At 48.4% G+C, this 17,278-nt stretch overlaps 3 protein-coding genes across 3 annotated transcripts; 2 read left to right on the top strand and 1 right to left on the bottom strand.

Moving 5' to 3' along the window:
- Positions 1–207: 207 nt before the first annotated feature.
- LOC606338 (60S ribosomal protein L30-like) lies at positions 208–2,494 on the bottom strand. Its single transcript, NM_001428009.1, has 5 exons — positions 2,411–2,494; positions 2,170–2,275; positions 768–869; positions 577–645; positions 208–495 (listed from the first exon to the last, which is right to left on the bottom strand). Exons 1-5 carry the CDS (start codon positions 2,429–2,431, stop codon positions 455–457), a joined length of 339 nt encoding a protein of 112 aa, NP_001414938.1. The 5' UTR covers positions 2,432–2,494; the 3' UTR covers positions 208–454.
- Positions 2,495–2,685: 191 nt separating this feature from the next.
- On the top strand, positions 2,686–9,608 carry LOC100682439 (calcium-dependent protein kinase 2). The gene is made up of 8 exons (XM_044594976.1): positions 2,686–4,455; positions 6,445–6,983; positions 7,077–7,131; positions 8,042–8,152; positions 8,236–8,468; positions 8,787–8,994; positions 9,140–9,199; positions 9,291–9,608. Exons 1-8 carry the CDS (start codon positions 2,782–2,784, stop codon positions 9,471–9,473), a joined length of 3,063 nt encoding a protein of 1,020 aa, XP_044450911.1. The 5' UTR covers positions 2,686–2,781; the 3' UTR covers positions 9,474–9,608.
- A 4,687-nt stretch (positions 9,609–14,295) lies between these two features.
- Positions 14,296–16,742, top strand: LOC123182421 (FBD-associated F-box protein At3g52670). The gene is made up of 3 exons (XM_044594974.1): positions 14,296–15,666; positions 15,747–15,881; positions 16,012–16,742. The coding sequence occupies exons 1-3, from the start codon at positions 14,647–14,649 to the stop codon at positions 16,435–16,437; spliced, it is 1,581 nt and encodes a 526-aa protein (XP_044450909.1). The 5' UTR covers positions 14,296–14,646; the 3' UTR covers positions 16,438–16,742.
- The last annotated feature ends 536 nt before the right edge of the window (positions 16,743–17,278 follow it).

Genomic DNA, 17,278 nt, shown 5'->3' with positions numbered 1-17,278 from the left:
CTAAAAGGACATTTGGATAGCAGTACAGAGTGGAAAAAGTGGCGCCTGAGACCGATGGGCAGGGCTGTGTGGAGATGTTGTGATAATCCACGTTGGATTATAATTAGCCACTCAGATTATGCTTTATTCCCAGTTTCAGTTAGTAGAATTAGAAAAATCAAGGGATTTGGGGGAAATTTAGAAATGATTCAGCTGAAAAGAATCTTAGATTTGTGTTAATCACACAAGGCTTAACGAGCAACAGTATAACCAAGATTGAAACAACGATATCATGAAAACAAAACCACATGAATGTCCAGCGGAACAACCATATGAAGTATTATCTGTATGACAGCTCCAACTCAGCGTCGCAAAAAGGTACACAAACCGAAGATAACAAGAGTGGTTTCGAGAGCACAACAGGACCCTACAACTCGACTAAATAAAATAGGTGGAGAGCTCTCTTCTCTTCTCTTCACTGGGTGGTGGTGGTGGTGCTGATGATGTCCGAGTCACCTGAAGGATGTAACTAGTGTCAGCAGATATTACAGGCTGTAAAAGGGGAAACAAATGCAAGTGATCTGAACGGCAACGAACCAGGGTCGAGGATGCTGAGGCAGCACACCCGGTAGTACTTGCCGCAGGCAGTTCCAAGATCAACATTGTCTGAAGCACAATGCAAATTATTAGCACAATTAAACAGGCAGACACAACTATTTGTGCATAAGGTGCTATAAGAGAGAAGCAATCAGACAAAAAAAGGGTCTAAAAGAGCAAAATTATCTTACTTCCATGGAAATGGTGCACGCTAATTTTCGCCAACATAGCGTAGTACTCAATCTCTGACTTCCTAAGGGGAGGGCAGTTGTTTGCGAGGATGATCAGCTTCCCTGAATATTGAAACAAATTCTCATATTAGTACTCAGAATCACATGTAAACAGGTGAACACTAGAGCAATCTTATGAGTGCAACGAATATAGCAATGCCATCCTGTGGCACAGGTGATTCCATGGAACCATTTGATAGAACAACAGAGAATATTTTCAACATATAACAAAAAATATTTCATCCTCCAATTGTTCCCCAGATAATGATACATGGGAAGTCTTAAAAGGTAGGCTGAAATGATTCTAGGGCCCTGCATTCATCTCCATGGCGGCAAAAGATGCCAAGGAGCCAAATTTCAGTCCCGTTCTACAGTCCAATATTCTAACACAACAAAAAGTAAAAATCATTACAAAAGCACAAACCACTGGAATAAAATTGTAGAAATGAAAAAAAGAGAAAAACAATCTATAAACGCCCTAAATGGCAAGAAAACTCATCTGGCTGTATCAGTTTTAAACTCCAAACTGCCCAACAAAGATGCAATTGCCTCAGGCAATGCATTCCACCTCTTAGGCACACCAAAAGCAAGACAACAAGCTAAACTGCAGTACAAACTTAATTCAGCAAATAGAAATATTCAACCTCCCACTGTCCACTAGACATGGAGGAGGTCTTGTAGAAGTCTCAATACAAGAGGTGGCTTGTTTTAGGGAGCTGTATTCATCTCTAAGGCACAGCCAAAGCAAGCCAGTGAGGTAAACTTCAGTCCCATTCTACAAACTAATTTGATCGGTACAAACAACAATGTGTCCCACTATACAAACTAAATTGATCGGTACAAACTACAAGACAACTTCCAACACACAACCGAAACACAGCACAAACAGCTATCAGCAAACAGAAATATTTCAACCTCCCATTGTCCACTAGACATTTAAAAGGTCTGGCAGAAGTCATAACTAAGAAGTGGCTTGTTCTAGGGCGCTGTATTCATCTCCAAGGCACGGCGAAAGCAAGCCAATGAGGTAAACTTCAGTCCCATTCTACGAACTAAAAGTTTCAACGCTACAAACTTCAGTGGGCATCACTACACACGTGCAGAGAATACGCATACAGTTCAACTTATTTCCCACTAATAATAAGTACAGCAAGTAATTGACAGCCACAAAGCAGATATTAACCACTTCATTCTACAAAACCTAATCACGCATCTCTGGAATTAACACGGTCCCGAGCGTAAGTTACAGCACTACCCTTCGGATCCAGCAGACAAGAGAACTAGCAGATCAGCCACAGCGACAAATCAATCAACAGTGAGATAAAAAAAAGCCGTAAAAAGCAGAGAGCCGATCTATCCATACCCTTGGAGCTGCGGAGCGTCTTGAGGACGGTCTTGTAGCCGAGCGTGTACTTGCCGCTCTTCATCACCAGCTGCAGCTTGTTGTTGATGTTCTCCCCGCTCTTCTTCTGCAGAGCGCACCCATCAACCGAAAAAACAGTCAGAAGATCTCTCAGAAAGAAAGACACGGCGAGATAACCACCGGAGAACGAATCAGGCCGAAATGGGAGGAGCGGCGGGCGGGGATCGATTAGGGTTCGTACCGCCTTCTTGGTGGGAGCCATCGCGTCGGGCGAGCGAGCGAGCGTGGGGATGCGGATGGCTTCGGGGGAGGCGGCGGCGCAAATGGAGAGCTCGCTAGGGTTTAGCGGGAGGGGCTATATAGGTGCGGCCGCGCGGACGAGACTGCCGCGACGGATTGGGCTGGACCGGGCCTCATTGGGCCGAGAATGAACCCAACGGGCCGTGGCGCTGAGCTGGCGAGGTGGGCCCGCGTTGCCAGACTGCTCGGTCGTAAATACGGTACCGGTTGATCCGCAGCCCCAAGCGGTGTCTCCATTCGCGAAAACCCTAGCACGAGCAGCGCCGCCGCCGCCGCCGCCGCCACCCAGCAATAAAGGCGTCGCCGGAGGAGATGAGTGGAGAGGGGGAGGGGAGGAGGAGGGTGCTGGACATCCTCGCGGGCTCCGACGACGACTCGGACGGCCCCGCCGAGGACTACTCCAAGATCCAGATCAACGAGGGGTACGCTCGGAAATTCGAGCACAGGAAGCGGCGCGAGGCGCTGGAGCGCCTCAAGGAGAAGAAGAAGAAGGGCGTCGTCGCCGACCCCGACGACGAGGACGAGGACGACTCCGACGACGAGTCGGATGAGGACGAGGCCGTCGCCGCCGCCTCGCGCCGCGTCGACCGCCGCGTGCTCCAGGTCATCCGCCGCATCCGTAGCGGCGACAGCGCCATCTTCGACAAGGACGCCAAGGTGTACTCCTCCTCGTCGGAGGACGAGGACGACGCCGAGGGGGAGCCCAAGGAGGGGAAGAAGGCCAAGAAGGAGCGCCCACTGTACCTCAAGGACGTCAACGCCCAGCACCTGCTCGAGGAGGGCCCCGAGTTCGCGGCGCAGGCTGGCCGTGGCAGCAAGTATGACCGGATTGCGTACAACGAGCTCCAGAGGGAGGGGCTGAAGGAGTTCCTTGAGGCGGAGAAGAAGGCATTGGGGGATGGCGATGACGAGGAGGACGATCTGTTCAAGGCGAAGCAGGCTGAAGGAGATGGTGGCGACAGCGAAGAGGACGAAGACGAGAAGCAGACCGAGGAGCTGTTGGTTGAGGTTTTTGGGGATGATGACAAGCTGGATGAAAATGAGAAGTTTTTGAAGAATTACATCCTCAATAGGCCGTACCTTGAACCAGTGCCGGAAAAGTTCTCGCTGGATGATATCCAGGAGGTCTCACAGGAAGAGGATGTGATCGAAACTCAGGAGGACTATGAGGATATTTATAATAAGTTGGGGGATTATAAATTCCGGCATGAGGAGGTGGAAGCTTCAGAGGGAGTGGTGACTGATCGGGTAATGGGACATCCCCGGGTTGTTGAGGGGTCTGTGAGGAAGAAGGAGAGCGGCAGAAAGAAGCAGCGCAAGAGCAAAGAGGAACGGCTTGCGCGAGCCAAGCAGGAGCAGGCAGAGGAGCTGAAGCATCTCAAGAATTTGAAGAAGAAAGAGATTGCTGAGAAGCTTGAGAAGATCCGGATGATTGCTGGAATTGAAGGGGAAGCTGCCTGTAAGCTTGGTGCAGATGACTTGGAGGAAGATTTTGATCCAGAGGATTATGACAGGAAAATGCAGGAGATGTTCGACGACAGCTACTATGGTGCTGATGAGGTTGATCCTGGGTTTGGAAGTGGAGATGATTTGGATTTGGTCAAACCTGATTTTGACAAGGAAGATGAATTGCTTGGGCTACCTAAAGATTGGGCTCTTGATGGTAAAGAAGGGTCTACTGCCACTGGTGAGAAGAAAAAGAAGAAGAAAAATAAGGAGCTTGCAAATGGTGAGGAGGAAGGCGAGAAAAAGAAGGGGAAGATCTCTCTCAAGGACAAGGTGGAGCTTGAGAAGGAGCTTGATGAGTATTATAAGCTAGACTACGAGGACACCATTGGAGATCTGAAGACACGGTTCAAATATAGGCAAGTTCAGCCAAACAGTTTTGGCCTGGAGACGTATGAGATACTGCAATCAGATGACAGGGATCTGAACCAATATGTATCCATGAAGAAGTTAGCACCATATAGGGAGGATGAATGGCAGGTGACTCATCATAAGAAGCTGAGCAAAGATTTGATCCTTGGAGGACAGAAGATAGAAGGCAAGAAGGTCAAATCTCACAAGAAATCTAAGTCCGGGGAAGGCCCTAGTTCCGGGAGGCCAGAGACAGATAAGCCAACAAGTGAACAAGAAGAAACACATGGCAAGACAGAGTTGAAAAGCAAGAAGCACAAGACTGGGAAGAGATCTAGGTCCGAGGATGGTCCTGGTTCTGAAAAGCCAGAGGAAGGCAAGTTGACAAGTGAGCAAGAAGATGCAGATGCCAAGACGAAGTCAAAGAAGAGCAAGAAGGTCAAGACTGGGAAGAGATCCAGGTCCGAGGATGGTCCTGGTTCTGAAAAGCCAGAGGAGGGCAAGTTAACAAGTGAAGAAGAAACAGGTGGCAAGAAAAAATCAACTAGAAGTGAGCGAAGGAACCGTCGAAGGAAGGAGCTGAAAATATCCAGGGACAGACAGGGGGCATACGGGCTGATAGATCTTAAGAGTCAGAAGAGCAATTGATTTTGGGGATTCAGCATAGTTCATATGGAAACTTCAGTTTTTCGATGCACCTCTCTGTGGGTGTTGCCGTAGTGGAAACATTTGCTTGGAGCCATCAGTATACTATTTATGTAGGATATTGTCGTCTAATGTCGGAAGTTATGAACCCACTGTTATCCTAGTAGCAACCTATTTGTCTCTGAAAGTTTTGAAGACGGTCCATTCGTGAGAGATTGATTTGGTTTTGCTGTTACAGTTTTGTTTCGCTTGTGATTTCTTGATGAGAGGTTTAAAGGAATGGTTATCTTTTTAAATTGTCATCGCATCTAGTAGTAGAAAGTACCTGTTCCTCATGATATCGATTACATGGTTTTCTTTGTTTCCTTGAGCAATCTTGGTTAGTTTCATGCATAAACAAACACCCCACTGTTATCTCCATTTTTTTAGTACAGCATTGCCAGTAGTTGTGACTGCTTTTAGGAATTGCCTTCTGTGCAGTCTAAAATGTAATTAAGTACTGTACTACTAAGTCAGATGGATAGACCAACTGCAAAGTGGACACAGTTGCTCTACTGGGCCTCTTCTCTGCAATAAAAAATAGGTTTGAGGACGGTCAATTGTCCAGTAAATTTATGAAATAGCTGGCCTGCTATAGCTGATTTGGAGGGCCGCCGCTATGCGCTATTTTAAACTATGGGCAAAATATGCTCTTGTGTTCACCGGCTGAAGAAGAAAGCTCCATCAATAATAACGCAAGGCAACGCAGTAAACTAGAACCAAGTCTGGCCTCACCGGGTGAAGACCAAGTCAAAGTAGCATCCCCGGCCCAGAGCAGTGGCAACCAGGTCAACACAATTAGCGTCTCCTCAACCATTATCTGCTCTGCTCTTGTCATCTTGCCGTCTGCACAAAAAGGAAGTACCTGGTGAGTTTATTCCCTTTTGCTGGCTGTTGGCACATGTCCCTTTCTTCTGCCGTCACAATCTCCAACACCCCCTCCGTTCTGCTCTCTGTATAATTGTCACATAGGAGCTGTTTATATATACAAGTCCCTGTCAGCTCCACAACTACTGTTTCCAGTTCCTGCTCTGCTGTTCCCCAACCTCCCTTCTCCCCCAGAGACACCTACGATCAGTTTGTTCTTCCTCTAGCAGAGCTTACCGTTTTTCATTTCTCGTGTGTAGCAGGTTCACCGCCAGCTTCGGTTGCTCCTGCCCTCCAAGGCTCTAGGGGCCTTACTGGTGTTTGCTTCCTCAAGTTTCAGGTTCTTTGGTCAAATAGCCAGTTGAAGCTGCTCTTTGGTGCTGAACAATGTCAACAACTGAAAGTAGAAGGCTGTCCGACGACTATGAAGTCGCGGATGTCCTCGGCCGAGGCGGTTTCTCCATAGTCAGAAGGGGTGTGAGCAAGTCTGATGAAGGAAAGACCCAGGTCGCGATAAAGACCCTCCGAAGGCTCGGCCCTGCGATGACGGGGATGGGGATGCAGCAGGGGTCAAAGGGCGCGCCGAGCTCGGGCGGCCTCCCGCTGTGGAAGCAGGTATCCATCTCCGACGCACTGCTCACTAACGAGATTCTTGTCATGAGGAGGATAGTGGAGAACGTCGCGCCGCACCCGAACGTCATCAGCCTGCACGATGTCTACGAGGATGCGCACGGTGTGCACCTCGTCCTCGAGCTGTGCTCGGGCGGCGAGCTGTTCGACAGGATCATAGGGCGCGAGCGGTACTCGGAGTTTGATGCGGCCGCTGTTGTTAGGCAGATTGCTGGTGGGTTGAAGGCTCTTCACAAGGCAAACATCATACACAGGGACTTGAAGCCAGAGAACTGCCTCTTCTCGGACAGAAAAGAAGATTCCACACTGAAGATTATGGATTTCGGTTTGAGTTCTGTAGAAGATTTCAGTGACCCGGTTGTGGCGCTGTTTGGGTCGGTAGATTATGTTTCACCGGAAGCACTCTCGCGGCAAGAGGTTTCGACTGCAAGTGATATGTGGTCTGTTGGGGTGATTCTGTATATTCTTTTATCCGGGTATGTTGGTCAATGGTCATCCTGTCTTGTAGTAATTTCCTTGGCTTGATTTTGTCATTGCAGTTTGCAGACTTTGATCTGTATATATTTCAGATGCCCACCATTTCATGCTGCAACTAATCAAGAAAAGCAGCAAAGGATCCTGCAAGTAAGTACTCCTCTCAACTAACATCTGAGGAAAATGTTCTCTTGTTTTTTGGAAAAGGAAAATGTTGTGCAGTGGTGATCAGACTAGTTTGGAATTTTACTGTGGTTCATATGGGGAAAATGTTGTGCAGTGATGATCAAATTGGTTTGAAAATGTTGTGCAGTCTTAACCTTGTTAGTATTTCTACAACCAGCTATGAGAATGTCGATTGATCACATTGACACACTTGTAGTTGGAAGGGACTTAAATCAGTTTCACTTTGCTTATGAAACAGAATCACCATGCCCGTGAATATAATGTTGAGGTTTAAGTTTTGTACACGCTCTTTATGTATAAATTATGGGTGAGGAATTCGATTCGCTCTGCAATGTCAGCATGGGTGTCCACCTTCTGTCAGCTGGTTCGGAGCAATTGACCTTGAATAGTACAGAGACATGACTGCCAATCATTGCTGAATTTTATTCTTCTGTTGGTTGTTTCCACTTGAATTCCGGTTTGTCTTATCTGATGTCCAGTTCCAAACTTCCAATGGGCTAGTTTCTTTGAGATGTGTAAGTCAGTACTAGCTAACTGGAGATTCCTCTGAGCATGCAAACAAAATGTTTTCTTACAAGAGACAAGAGTACACCCAACACACAAGCTATGGATGTGGTTTTTTTTTGGCGGGTATTATGATGTGGGGTACTTGGATTTTGTGTCATAATCCACTAAAAAGGGTACTGGCACCTTCGTCCTTGAAGATTTAAGTCCCGAAAACTAATAGGGTGTGTTTGAACAACTTAAGCACTCGAGTGTCTACACTCTATACGAATACTCCTGGTTGCTTAATTGCTTCAACAAAGAAGCCACCAATCTTCTTGCATTAGTCAGGGTCCAATCTAATGTCATTTGTTTGCTGTGCTTCATTCAGGGTGAATTCAGTTTTCAGGAGCACACATGGAAAACAATAACTTCATCAGCCAAAGATTTGATTTCCAGTCTTCTTTCCGTCGAACCTTACAAAAGGCCCACAGCAAGCGATGTCCGTCTCTTGCTCCCTTTTCTACTTCTTCGCACTTTACTTGACATTAGCTGACTGTGGGCCCGTTTATGATGAAAAACCAGCTCTTGATGCATCCTTGGGTGATAGGAGACTGCGCCAAGCAAGATCGCATAGATGCAGAGGTCGTCTCGAAACTGCAGAGGTTCAATGCTAGAAGGAAATTGAGGGCGGCAGCGATAGCCAGCGTCCTGAGCAGCAAAGTGGCATTGAGGACAAAAAGGCTGAGGAGTCTTTTGGGAACCCATGACCTTAGCTCGGAAGAGCTAGATAACCTGCGGCAACATTTTGCAAGGATGTGAGTTAGCTGCTATGGGCTTGTCCAATATTCAAAACATTGTTTATTACTACTTGAAAATATTGCTTATCATTGCTTCAATATATTGTTTATTACTATTGTTAATTTGTGAACACAGCAGTTGTTCAAAATGTGGTAAGTCTCAACATATTCTCTCAAAAAGCTGTTTTAAACATCAAATAAGTTTTTTTTTGCTAGACAAATGCGTGCTAGTAAAGGAACTTGCACACAACGAATTCTAAAGGATGTATGTTTCTGGAGTCTGTTCATTCGACAGTTTGAATACTTGAATTTATTTACAAATTGCTCCTGGTGCAGATGTGCAGACGGAGAGAACGCCACACTAACAGAATTCGAGCAGGTGCTGAAAGCAATGAAGATGGACTCCCTGATCCCTCTAGCTCCTCGTGTGTTTGATTTGTTCGACAACAACCGTGACGGAACCGTGGACATGAGGGAGATCCTCTGCGGGCTCTCCAGCCTGAGGAACTCGCGGGGTGACAATGCTCTCCGACTCTGCTTCCAGGTAAAAGCAAAATCACTGCGACTCAAGAAGGTTCTTGTAATGATCTGACAGATTGCAGCAGCAATGCGTATCTCAATAGATTATTAAATTTTCACAAGACGCTATTCAACATCTGACTGAAAACACGATAACACTACCATTTCAGATGTATGATGCCGATCGGTCGGGCTGCATCAGCAAGGAAGAGCTGGCGTCGATGCTCCGGGTAAGCAGGGCAGACACAGAGACACTACACACTACCTGTACTGTACCAGATCAAATTGTTGTTCTGAACACGAAGTTGCTGTGATTGGCAGGCGCTGCCTGAGGAGTGCCTCCCCGGGGACATCGCGGAGCCGGGGAAGCTGGACGAGATGTTCGACACCATGGACGCCAACGGCGACGGCGAGGTCACCTTCGACGAGTTCAAGGCGGCGATGCAGAAGGACAGCGCCCTCCAGGACGTGGTCCTCTCATCCCTGCGCCCCGGGCAGCAGTAGGCTTCTCCATTCAGATCCAATTTGTACTAGTTGAACGTGCAGTCTCCTGTCTGAACTCTGTCTTTCCTCCACCGGCTGCTGTAAAATGGGAAGGGGAACAAAAACAGTACATGCTGCGCCGTTTGTGGTTAAACAGTTAAACTCCTGCACGATATTATTTCTAAGGGAGCACCTATTCATCTGGTCTGGTGCCTGAAAACGTTCTTCAACCTCCAGCCACCTCTTCTCTGGTCTACCTTCTAGCATCGGCCGCCTCCTGCGACCACCTCGCTGCCTCTCCCACTCGTTCTGATGCCGCCTTCGACCATCCCTATAAACCTGTACACCGACCAGACTTCCTTGATGACCTGCACCCTCTCCTTCGACCCGAGATGTCGCGGCTTACTCTGCCGTCGCCTCCGACCATCCCTCTAAACTTGCAACCCGATCAGATTTCTCTGACACCCCGCACCCCTCCCCCTCCTCGACCCACACTAGTCAATCTGCTTCCTCGCCTCCGCTTGGGACGTCACAACTCAGACCATCCCTCTAAACCTGCACTGTGACCAGATTTCTCGGACGATCCACACCCCCTACCTCGACGTTAGGTGGCTCCTGTAATATGTTGGTACATGGGCCTGCTCCCTTCGACAACACATGGGCCGGGCCCGGGTGTACGCCACATCGAGTGATGCTTGCTATAAGTACCAGGAAAGGAGACAACGTACAAGCTATCCAGGCTTGGATCAGAACGGCAACGGCATGACATCTTCTTTCTTTCTTTCTTTCCAAATTGTATCAGAGAGAGGTAGAGGTGTATCTGTGAGTGTAATACAGAAAGTGGGATCCACACCCTAACATCATGGTATAAGAGACCACCTACCACCCCTTTCCGCCGCCGCCGCACTGGAAATCTGGCTCTGATACCATTTTCAATGCCCGGCTAGTCTTTTCGATGTCTCCTTCATTGGTACTTATAGCAAGCATCGGGTGATCTGGCGTACACCCAAGTCCGCCCCCATGTGACCCATGTACCAACATATTACAGGAGCCTCCTAGCACTTGACCACACCAATCAATTTGTTTCGTCAGCTTCACCTGGGACGTCACGACTCGCTACCGCTCGCATCACCGTCCCCTTCTCCAACGAGATCCTGGCTCAGCCTTGCCGGGATCGACGCTCTTCGCTCCCACTCGTCACATCACCCCCACCTTCGGCCTAGTTGCGAAATTTGACTGGCGTAATTGCTGGCTTTTGTATTTACACAAGCAGGTAGCGCTAAAAAGAAACAAGTCGTGAAGCAAAAAAGACCGAACCTTCTGCTTTCTAAAGGAGTTCAAAGTATTGAGTGAGACTTCCCTTTAAGTGTGAAGAAAAACTAAAATGGTCTGCTGCACCTACACAACTAAGTTGGCGCCAAAACCTCAAGGAGTTGCCGCCAAATCGTCCATTTCATTTTCTGTTCCCTCACGAGATGGATGAATCTAAACCGTTGATTTATTTGGACGATGGCCAGCAGCACGATGCTGAACAAACCCTCGGTCCTCAATCCCTCGATTCGTTCCCCATCCCCCCCCACCACATTCCCACAAGCCGCCATCCATGGAGGCGGCGGCCTCAGCTGCTGTTGCGGCCGCCAAGGAGACGGTGTTGGCTGTGGCTGCTGCGGCACCGGCTGCTTCCAAGGAGGCGGCGGTGGCGGCTGCGACTGCGACGGAGGCAGCGGCGACTGCCAAGGAGGCGGCGGCGAAGGCTTTGGCGAAGGAAGCAGCGGCCGTGGCGACGGCTGCAGGGGAGGCGGCGGCTGCTGCCGCCGCTAACGTTGCTGCTGCGACGGCGGCACTGCAAGCTTCAAAGAAGCGTAAGTTCCATCTTGTCAATGACCAAGATCCGCCGGGGAGTGGCAACTGCGATGATGTTGATGGGGCGACTGACGATCTCACTGATGATGTTGATGTGGGGAGCGTCGATCACATAAGCCGCGTCCCCGACGCCGTCCTCGGCAGCATCGTGTCTCTTCTCCCCACCAAGGAAGGTGCCCGCACGCAGGTCATCTCCCGCCGGTGGCGTCCGCTCCGGCGCTCCGCTCCTCTGAACCTCGCGGTGGAACGTGGACCCAATAGCAGGGAATTGATTACAAAGATCCTCTCTGAGCATCCTGGCCCCGCACGCCGCTTCTCGGTCCGCATCTTCCACAAAACCATCTGACTTGGTTTTCACCTTGTACATCCATTTGCAAGTGATAGAGACCGATCGAGGAGGTAATGGTACCAGGTCCCATGTACTAGTACATTCAAGGGCTTCAAGCTCATCAGACATTGCCACTTGCCACTCAGGTGACACAGTTGCCTCCTGATAAGTGCTAGGCTTATAAACTACCCCTACACAAAAGTCCTTTTTTATCTGTCAGGAATCTCAAGAGAGGAGCGATCCCGATGAGCATACCTCATTGTTTGGGAGGAATTGTCAGTGCAAGGATCAATAGTACTGGCCAGAGGGGAAGAAGACAAGGGAATAGATGACTGTGTAGCCGATGGAACTCTAGGACGACGACTGTAATGAAAAGGGAGGCTGTCTAGAGGTGGGGCTAGTGGAAGAAATGGTGGAGCTAGAGCTGGCGAGGGGGGAGATGGCACATGTGATGAGGGTGGATCTAATGTCAAGTTGGATGATGGTTGACCAGAGACAAATTCATCCGAAAAGATTGGTGGAAGAGAAAGAAAGGAGGTAGACTCTAAAGTGGTTGAGGATGCTGGTTGAGTTGAATCAGAATAGAAGAAGGGTTGATCCTCGACAAAAGTGACATCACGAGAAAAGCGTATGCGGCGAACAGAAGGATCATAACAACAGTAACCCTTATGCTCAAGACTATATCCAAGGAAAACACACTTAACAAATTATGCAGTCAACTTGGTACGCTCACCAGGCGCTAGAAGAACATAGCAAGTACAACCAAAAACACGAAGATGGTCATACATGGAAGGAGAACCGAACAAGACCTCACCAGGACATAGAAGCACTCATCACAGGCGGCTCAGTGATAGTTGTTGTAGAAGGCCTCAAAGACTGAGTCTGGGATCTGGTGGTTGCACCACGCTGCATGTCTCTTCTAGCACGAAATTCAGCTAACAGCTCTGGGTGAAGCTGGAAGCAATTATCAGGGCGATGTCATGTCCTCTTGCAGTGTGAGCAGAAAGCACCTGAAGGTGCAGCCCTAGAAGCACTTGGCCGCTGAGGAAAAGACAGAACACTAGTATGTAGAGAAGGTGCTGAAGTGGTAGCAAGGGAACGAGACGAGTCTCCTCGTCAATCAAGCTAGCAAGTGCCTCTGTCAAGGTAGGAGGACTTGTACGACTAAGCAGCTGAGTGCGAATGTTCTCAAAGTCATGTTTGAGACCCGTCACAAACTGAAAGACAAGAGTCCGATGCTCATACTCTTCCTTGGCCACACAAGACTTACATCCACATCCAACACTACTATTTGGAACCATGGAACATAGCTGACCAGTAATGCGAGTGAAAACCCCGTAATATTCTTCGATGGACATGTCTTGTTGCTGCTGGGTGTTACGTAAATTCTGCAATAGTGAAAAATGGAGAGCACCACTAGGCTGAAGGGATCGCTGCTCAAAATACTTCCACATTTCTGTGGCTGAATTATGATACTCAAGACTCATTCTTAGTGAGGATGAACACCCAGAGCTAAAGTACCCATGACACGATCATCAATCTTTTGCCAAGATTTCCCAGCTGCATCATCAATCGAACTAGGTGAATCATCAGACAAGTGAGAGACAAGGCCTCCTCAAGATTGTTCTAGCCAAGAAAGGCCATTCCCTGTAATTTGTACCATCAAGTTTGATGTCTATGGACATTTAACCAGCCCCTAATCCAAAGTCATTCTTTGCCATAGCAGCAAGGACCACTAGCAAGAGGGGGGCGGGGGGACAACACAGGGCACCACACACCAATGTTTCAACGGAGTAGGAGCAAGTTCATAGGGCAAATTCGGTAAAGCACCAGAAGGCAACATCAACCAGAGAGCAAATCAAGCAATTTTAAACCTCTTCGTTTGCTGGAGCACAACACATCAATGGATAAATTGGACCATCTAATGCAGAGCAAGATCCCAATACGTACGGATCAACAACAGCTTGATAGAGAAGCAAACCTCCACGCGAAGGCCACGGCTTGGCAGAGATGACACGTCGGCTTGCTGGAAGGCAGGCAATGGCGCAAGAAGCCAACCACAGGACGGGGAACAACAACAGTAGATGTTGCGCCGTTTGTGGTTAAAACTCGTGGATGTTATTTCTAGAGTCCCGATTGTTTTCTATCGTATACAATCTCTCTTTGCTGTTACTATTTATTTTTATTTATATAAAAAATCCAGCGGTTGCTGCCTTATGTATTTACATTACACAAGCAGGTAGTAGTACAAACAAACAAACAAACAAGCTGCGAAAACAGCAATGAGGTAAAATTGAAGTAAATTAAAAGAAGCAAAAAAGATTGAGCCTTCAGTTTTTGTTTTTTGTTTTTTGAAAGGAGCATAAAGTATCAAGCGACTTTCTTAAATGTGAATAAAAACTCAAAATCATTTTCTACTTTAAATTTCTTTGCTGCGCCTAGTCCTGTAGTACGCAAGTAAAGTTGGCGCCAAAACCCCACGAGCTGGCGCCAAACCGTCCGTTTCATTTTCCTTTTCGCTCACGAGATGGACGAATCTAAGCCGTTCATTATTTGGACGGTGGCAGATCGATCAATCCAGGCCAAACAGGACGATGCTGAGTAAACCCTCGGTTCCCAATCCCTCGATTCGTTCCCCATTTCCCCCACCACACCAACATTCTCGCACAGGTCTCAGCAAGCCGCCAGCCATGGAGGCCGCGGCCTCAGCTGCTGTGGCGGCTGCCAAGGAGGCGGCGCTGGCTGCTGCGGCGGCGGCATCGGCTGCTTCCAACGAGGCGGCGGCGGCGATTGCGACTGCGATGGAAGCAGCGGCGACTGCGAAGGAGGCGGCAGCCAAGGCTGCGGCTGCGGCGTTAAAGGCGAAGGAGGCAGCGGCTGTGGCAACAGCTGCAGGGGAGGCGGCGGTCTCTCTCGCTGCTGCGACGGCGGCAATGCAATCTTCCAAGAAGCGTAAGTTTCATCTTGTCGACGACCAAGATCCACGGGGGAGCGGCAACTGCGATGATGTTGGTGGGGGGAGCGTCGTTCGCACTGGTGATATTGATGGGGGGAGCGTCGATCTCAGCAATGATGATGATGGGGGGAGCGTCGATCTCAGCAATGATGATGATGGGGGGGAGCGTCGATCGCACTGGTGATAGTGATGGGGGTAGCGTCGATCTCACTGGTGATAGTGATGGGGGGAGCGTCGATCTCACTGCTGAAGTTGATGCGGGGAGCACTGATCTCATCGGTGGTGTCGATGGGGGGAGCGCTGGTCTCATCAGCCGCCTCCCCGACACCGTCCTTGGCAGCATCGTGTCTCTTCTCCCCACCGAGGAAGGTGCCCGCACGCAGGTCATCTCCCGCCGGTGGCGTCCCCTCTGGCGATCCGCTCCTCTGAACCTCGCGGTGGACTGTGGACCCAAGAACAAGGACTTAATTACAAAGATCCTCTCTGAGCATCCTGGCCCCGCACGACGCTTCTCCGTCTGCATCGCTAGGGACAACGACAAGATCGATGGCTGGCTTAGTGCCCAAGCCCTGGACAACCTACAGGAGGTTGAGATCACCTACATCAAGGAGAAGTTTTGGGACAGCAACATGGAGAAGTTGTTCCGCGTGGCCAAATTCCACTACACCCTTTTCCCCTGCTCGATTGTGCAGCTGTCCCTGAAGCTTCCGTGCCTCAAGCAGCTAACCCTGGAAAGGGTCACCATCTCACAGGTCGTTCTCCGGAGCATGCTCTCTGGCTGCCCTGCCTTGGAAAGCCTTGAGCTGAAGGAAAACTGGGGCATTGGTCGCCTCTGCATCAGCTCCCAAACTCTTAAGAGTCTAGGCTTTTGCGCTGACAAGAGGATTGGAGGTATCATTTTGCAAGAGCTAGTCATCAAGGACGCCCCGTGCCTTGAGAGATTGCTACAACTTGATGCAAAGGGCTGCAGAGCGAGCATACGGATAATCTGCGCACCTAAACTGAAGATATTGGGTATGCTGTCTGAAGGCATACCTGAACTCCACCTTGGAAGTACATTTTTTAAGGTAGCAGCAACCTTCATCAATTGCATTCGGACATTCTTATGTGCAGGCTATTATTCTTATATTTGCACTTTATTCTGCAGAAAATGGTTGCTGTCAGTTTGACAGCCAAAATGCACACCATGAGCATTTTGGTTCTTCGCTCCGATGGCCCTAATCTGGATTCAGTGGTTAACTTCCTCAAGTGCTTCCCTTGCTTGGAGAGGCTTTATGTCATTGTGAGTATGAAACATAGTTGCTTGCTTTAAATGTCAAAATAAGCAGTTGATTGACATGAAATCTGGACAATTATTGTATTGCTAACATGCTGGCAACTTCTTTTATATTGTTTGTTCTCTCTATCTCCAGTTCCAGCCACTCTTACCCTCACGGGGGGCTATGAATAATGTTCGGAAGTATGACCCACTGGACCCAATTGAATGTCTTGAGCTTCATCTAAAAAAAGTGGTATTGAAGAATTATGATGGCACCAAGAGTTCATCTATTGACTTTGCCAAGTTCTTTATTCTGAATGCGAAAGGGCTAAAGGAAATGAAGATCATGTTGCCTTACCACCGCCAGCGCCAATGGTGTACTATTCAACTCCTTAACCTACGAGACTACGGTAGAGCTTCTCGGGATGCTCGAATTGAACTGAGATGTGGCACTAAGGATGATTTCACGCACAACATGCATACCCATGATTTGTCAATGGATGACCCCTTTGACTTGCCCTCCAGTGTATGCTCAACGTGTGAAGAAAAGGGTCTAGGAGACGTTGTATACCAAATTTAGTCAGAACTTGGGCTGACAAGACCACCAACGTGTGGTTCTAGCCAGTAAGCCTCCAAGCCTTTCTCTGATGTAGTCGATGCCCATCTTGAAAATTGACTTTGCTTTCTTTTCAAAGCCCAAGCTTCTGTATCTAGCCTATAATGTTGTCCTGGCCTTGTACTTCACTTAGTGATGGAATGTTTTGTGGCCCACTCAGGATTTTACCAGGACAACACGGTGGTGTGTAAGCTTAGGCTTCGAATCTGAACCTGTGTAATCTATTTTCTGTTGAATTGCGCTTGAAGGGGTTCCTCAGTATTTTATTTTCTGTTCTATTGGGCTTGGATTCTAGTTTTTGTCTGTTATATGTGTAGTTGGCTGTCCTTGTTTCTTTGCTGTTTGGTCATCCTTCAAGCAGTGTACGCCATGCATGGTCTGGAAACCCCAAAGCAGAGTATTCCCTCCTTCCCATAAGCTAACATAAGTATGATGGCAGCAAATACTGATCCATTCGAACAGATCCTCAATGCAGCGCCAATGACATAAAGCAGAGATATGTAAACATATATAGGATCATCAATCTTTTCCTACGGATGCAGTATGCTGCTAGTAAACACAACATACACCATGATTTTTGGAAATGGTTTATATCCTACATACACCATGATGTACAGTGATATAATTGTTTACATCCTGAACTGGTTTTGCAGTTCTATTGGAATGTTCTACTTGTGAAACCTATGTCTGAAACAACTCCCAGTCACCATCAAAACAAGATACGGTGAGTCGATCGGCAAACTATTAACATGCCGACTTCTCCAGATCTCCCCCCAAACACCATCAACTTCCTAATTTATTAGGG

Source organism: Triticum aestivum, chromosome 1D (genome assembly GCF_018294505.1).
Source record: "Triticum aestivum cultivar Chinese Spring chromosome 1D, IWGSC CS RefSeq v2.1, whole genome shotgun sequence".
NCBI lineage: Eukaryota > Viridiplantae > Streptophyta > Magnoliopsida > Poales > Poaceae > Triticum > Triticum aestivum.
This window is presented reverse-complemented; position numbering and strand designations above follow the sequence as displayed.

What these genes read in the sequence shown, in the direction of transcription:
- LOC606338 (NM_001428009.1), bottom strand. Translation starts at nt 2,431, where the DNA reads ATGGCTCCCACCAAGAAGGCG. An exon ending in GACGCTCCGCAGCTCCAAGG is followed by an intron (nt 870 to 2,169) that starts GTATGGATAGAT and finishes TTCAATATTCAG; the next exon opens with GGAAGCTGATCATCCTCGCA. An exon ending in CGTGCACCATTTCCATGGAA is followed by an intron (nt 646 to 767) that starts GTAAGATAATTT and finishes ATTGTGCTTCAG; the next exon opens with ACAATGTTGATCTTGGAACT.
- LOC100682439 (XM_044594976.1), top strand. Translation starts at nt 2,782, where the DNA reads ATGAGTGGAGAGGGGGAGGGGAGGAGGAGGGTGCTGGACATCCTCGCG. An exon ending in ATAGGGAGGATGAATGGCAG is followed by an intron (nt 4,456 to 6,444) that starts GTGACTCATCAT and finishes GGGATGCAGCAG; the next exon opens with GGGTCAAAGGGCGCGCCGAG. An exon ending in CGGCAACATTTTGCAAGGAT is followed by an intron (nt 8,469 to 8,786) that starts GTGAGTTAGCTG and finishes CTCCTGGTGCAG; the next exon opens with ATGTGCAGACGGAGAGAACG.
- LOC123182421 (XM_044594974.1), top strand. Translation starts at nt 14,647, where the DNA reads ATGATGTTGGTGGGGGGAGCGTCGTTCGCACTGGTGATATTGATGGGG. An exon ending in TTGGAAGTACATTTTTTAAG is followed by an intron (nt 15,667 to 15,746) that starts GTAGCAGCAACC and finishes TTTATTCTGCAG; the next exon opens with AAAATGGTTGCTGTCAGTTT. An exon ending in TGGAGAGGCTTTATGTCATT is followed by an intron (nt 15,882 to 16,011) that starts GTGAGTATGAAA and finishes CTCTATCTCCAG; the next exon opens with TTCCAGCCACTCTTACCCTC.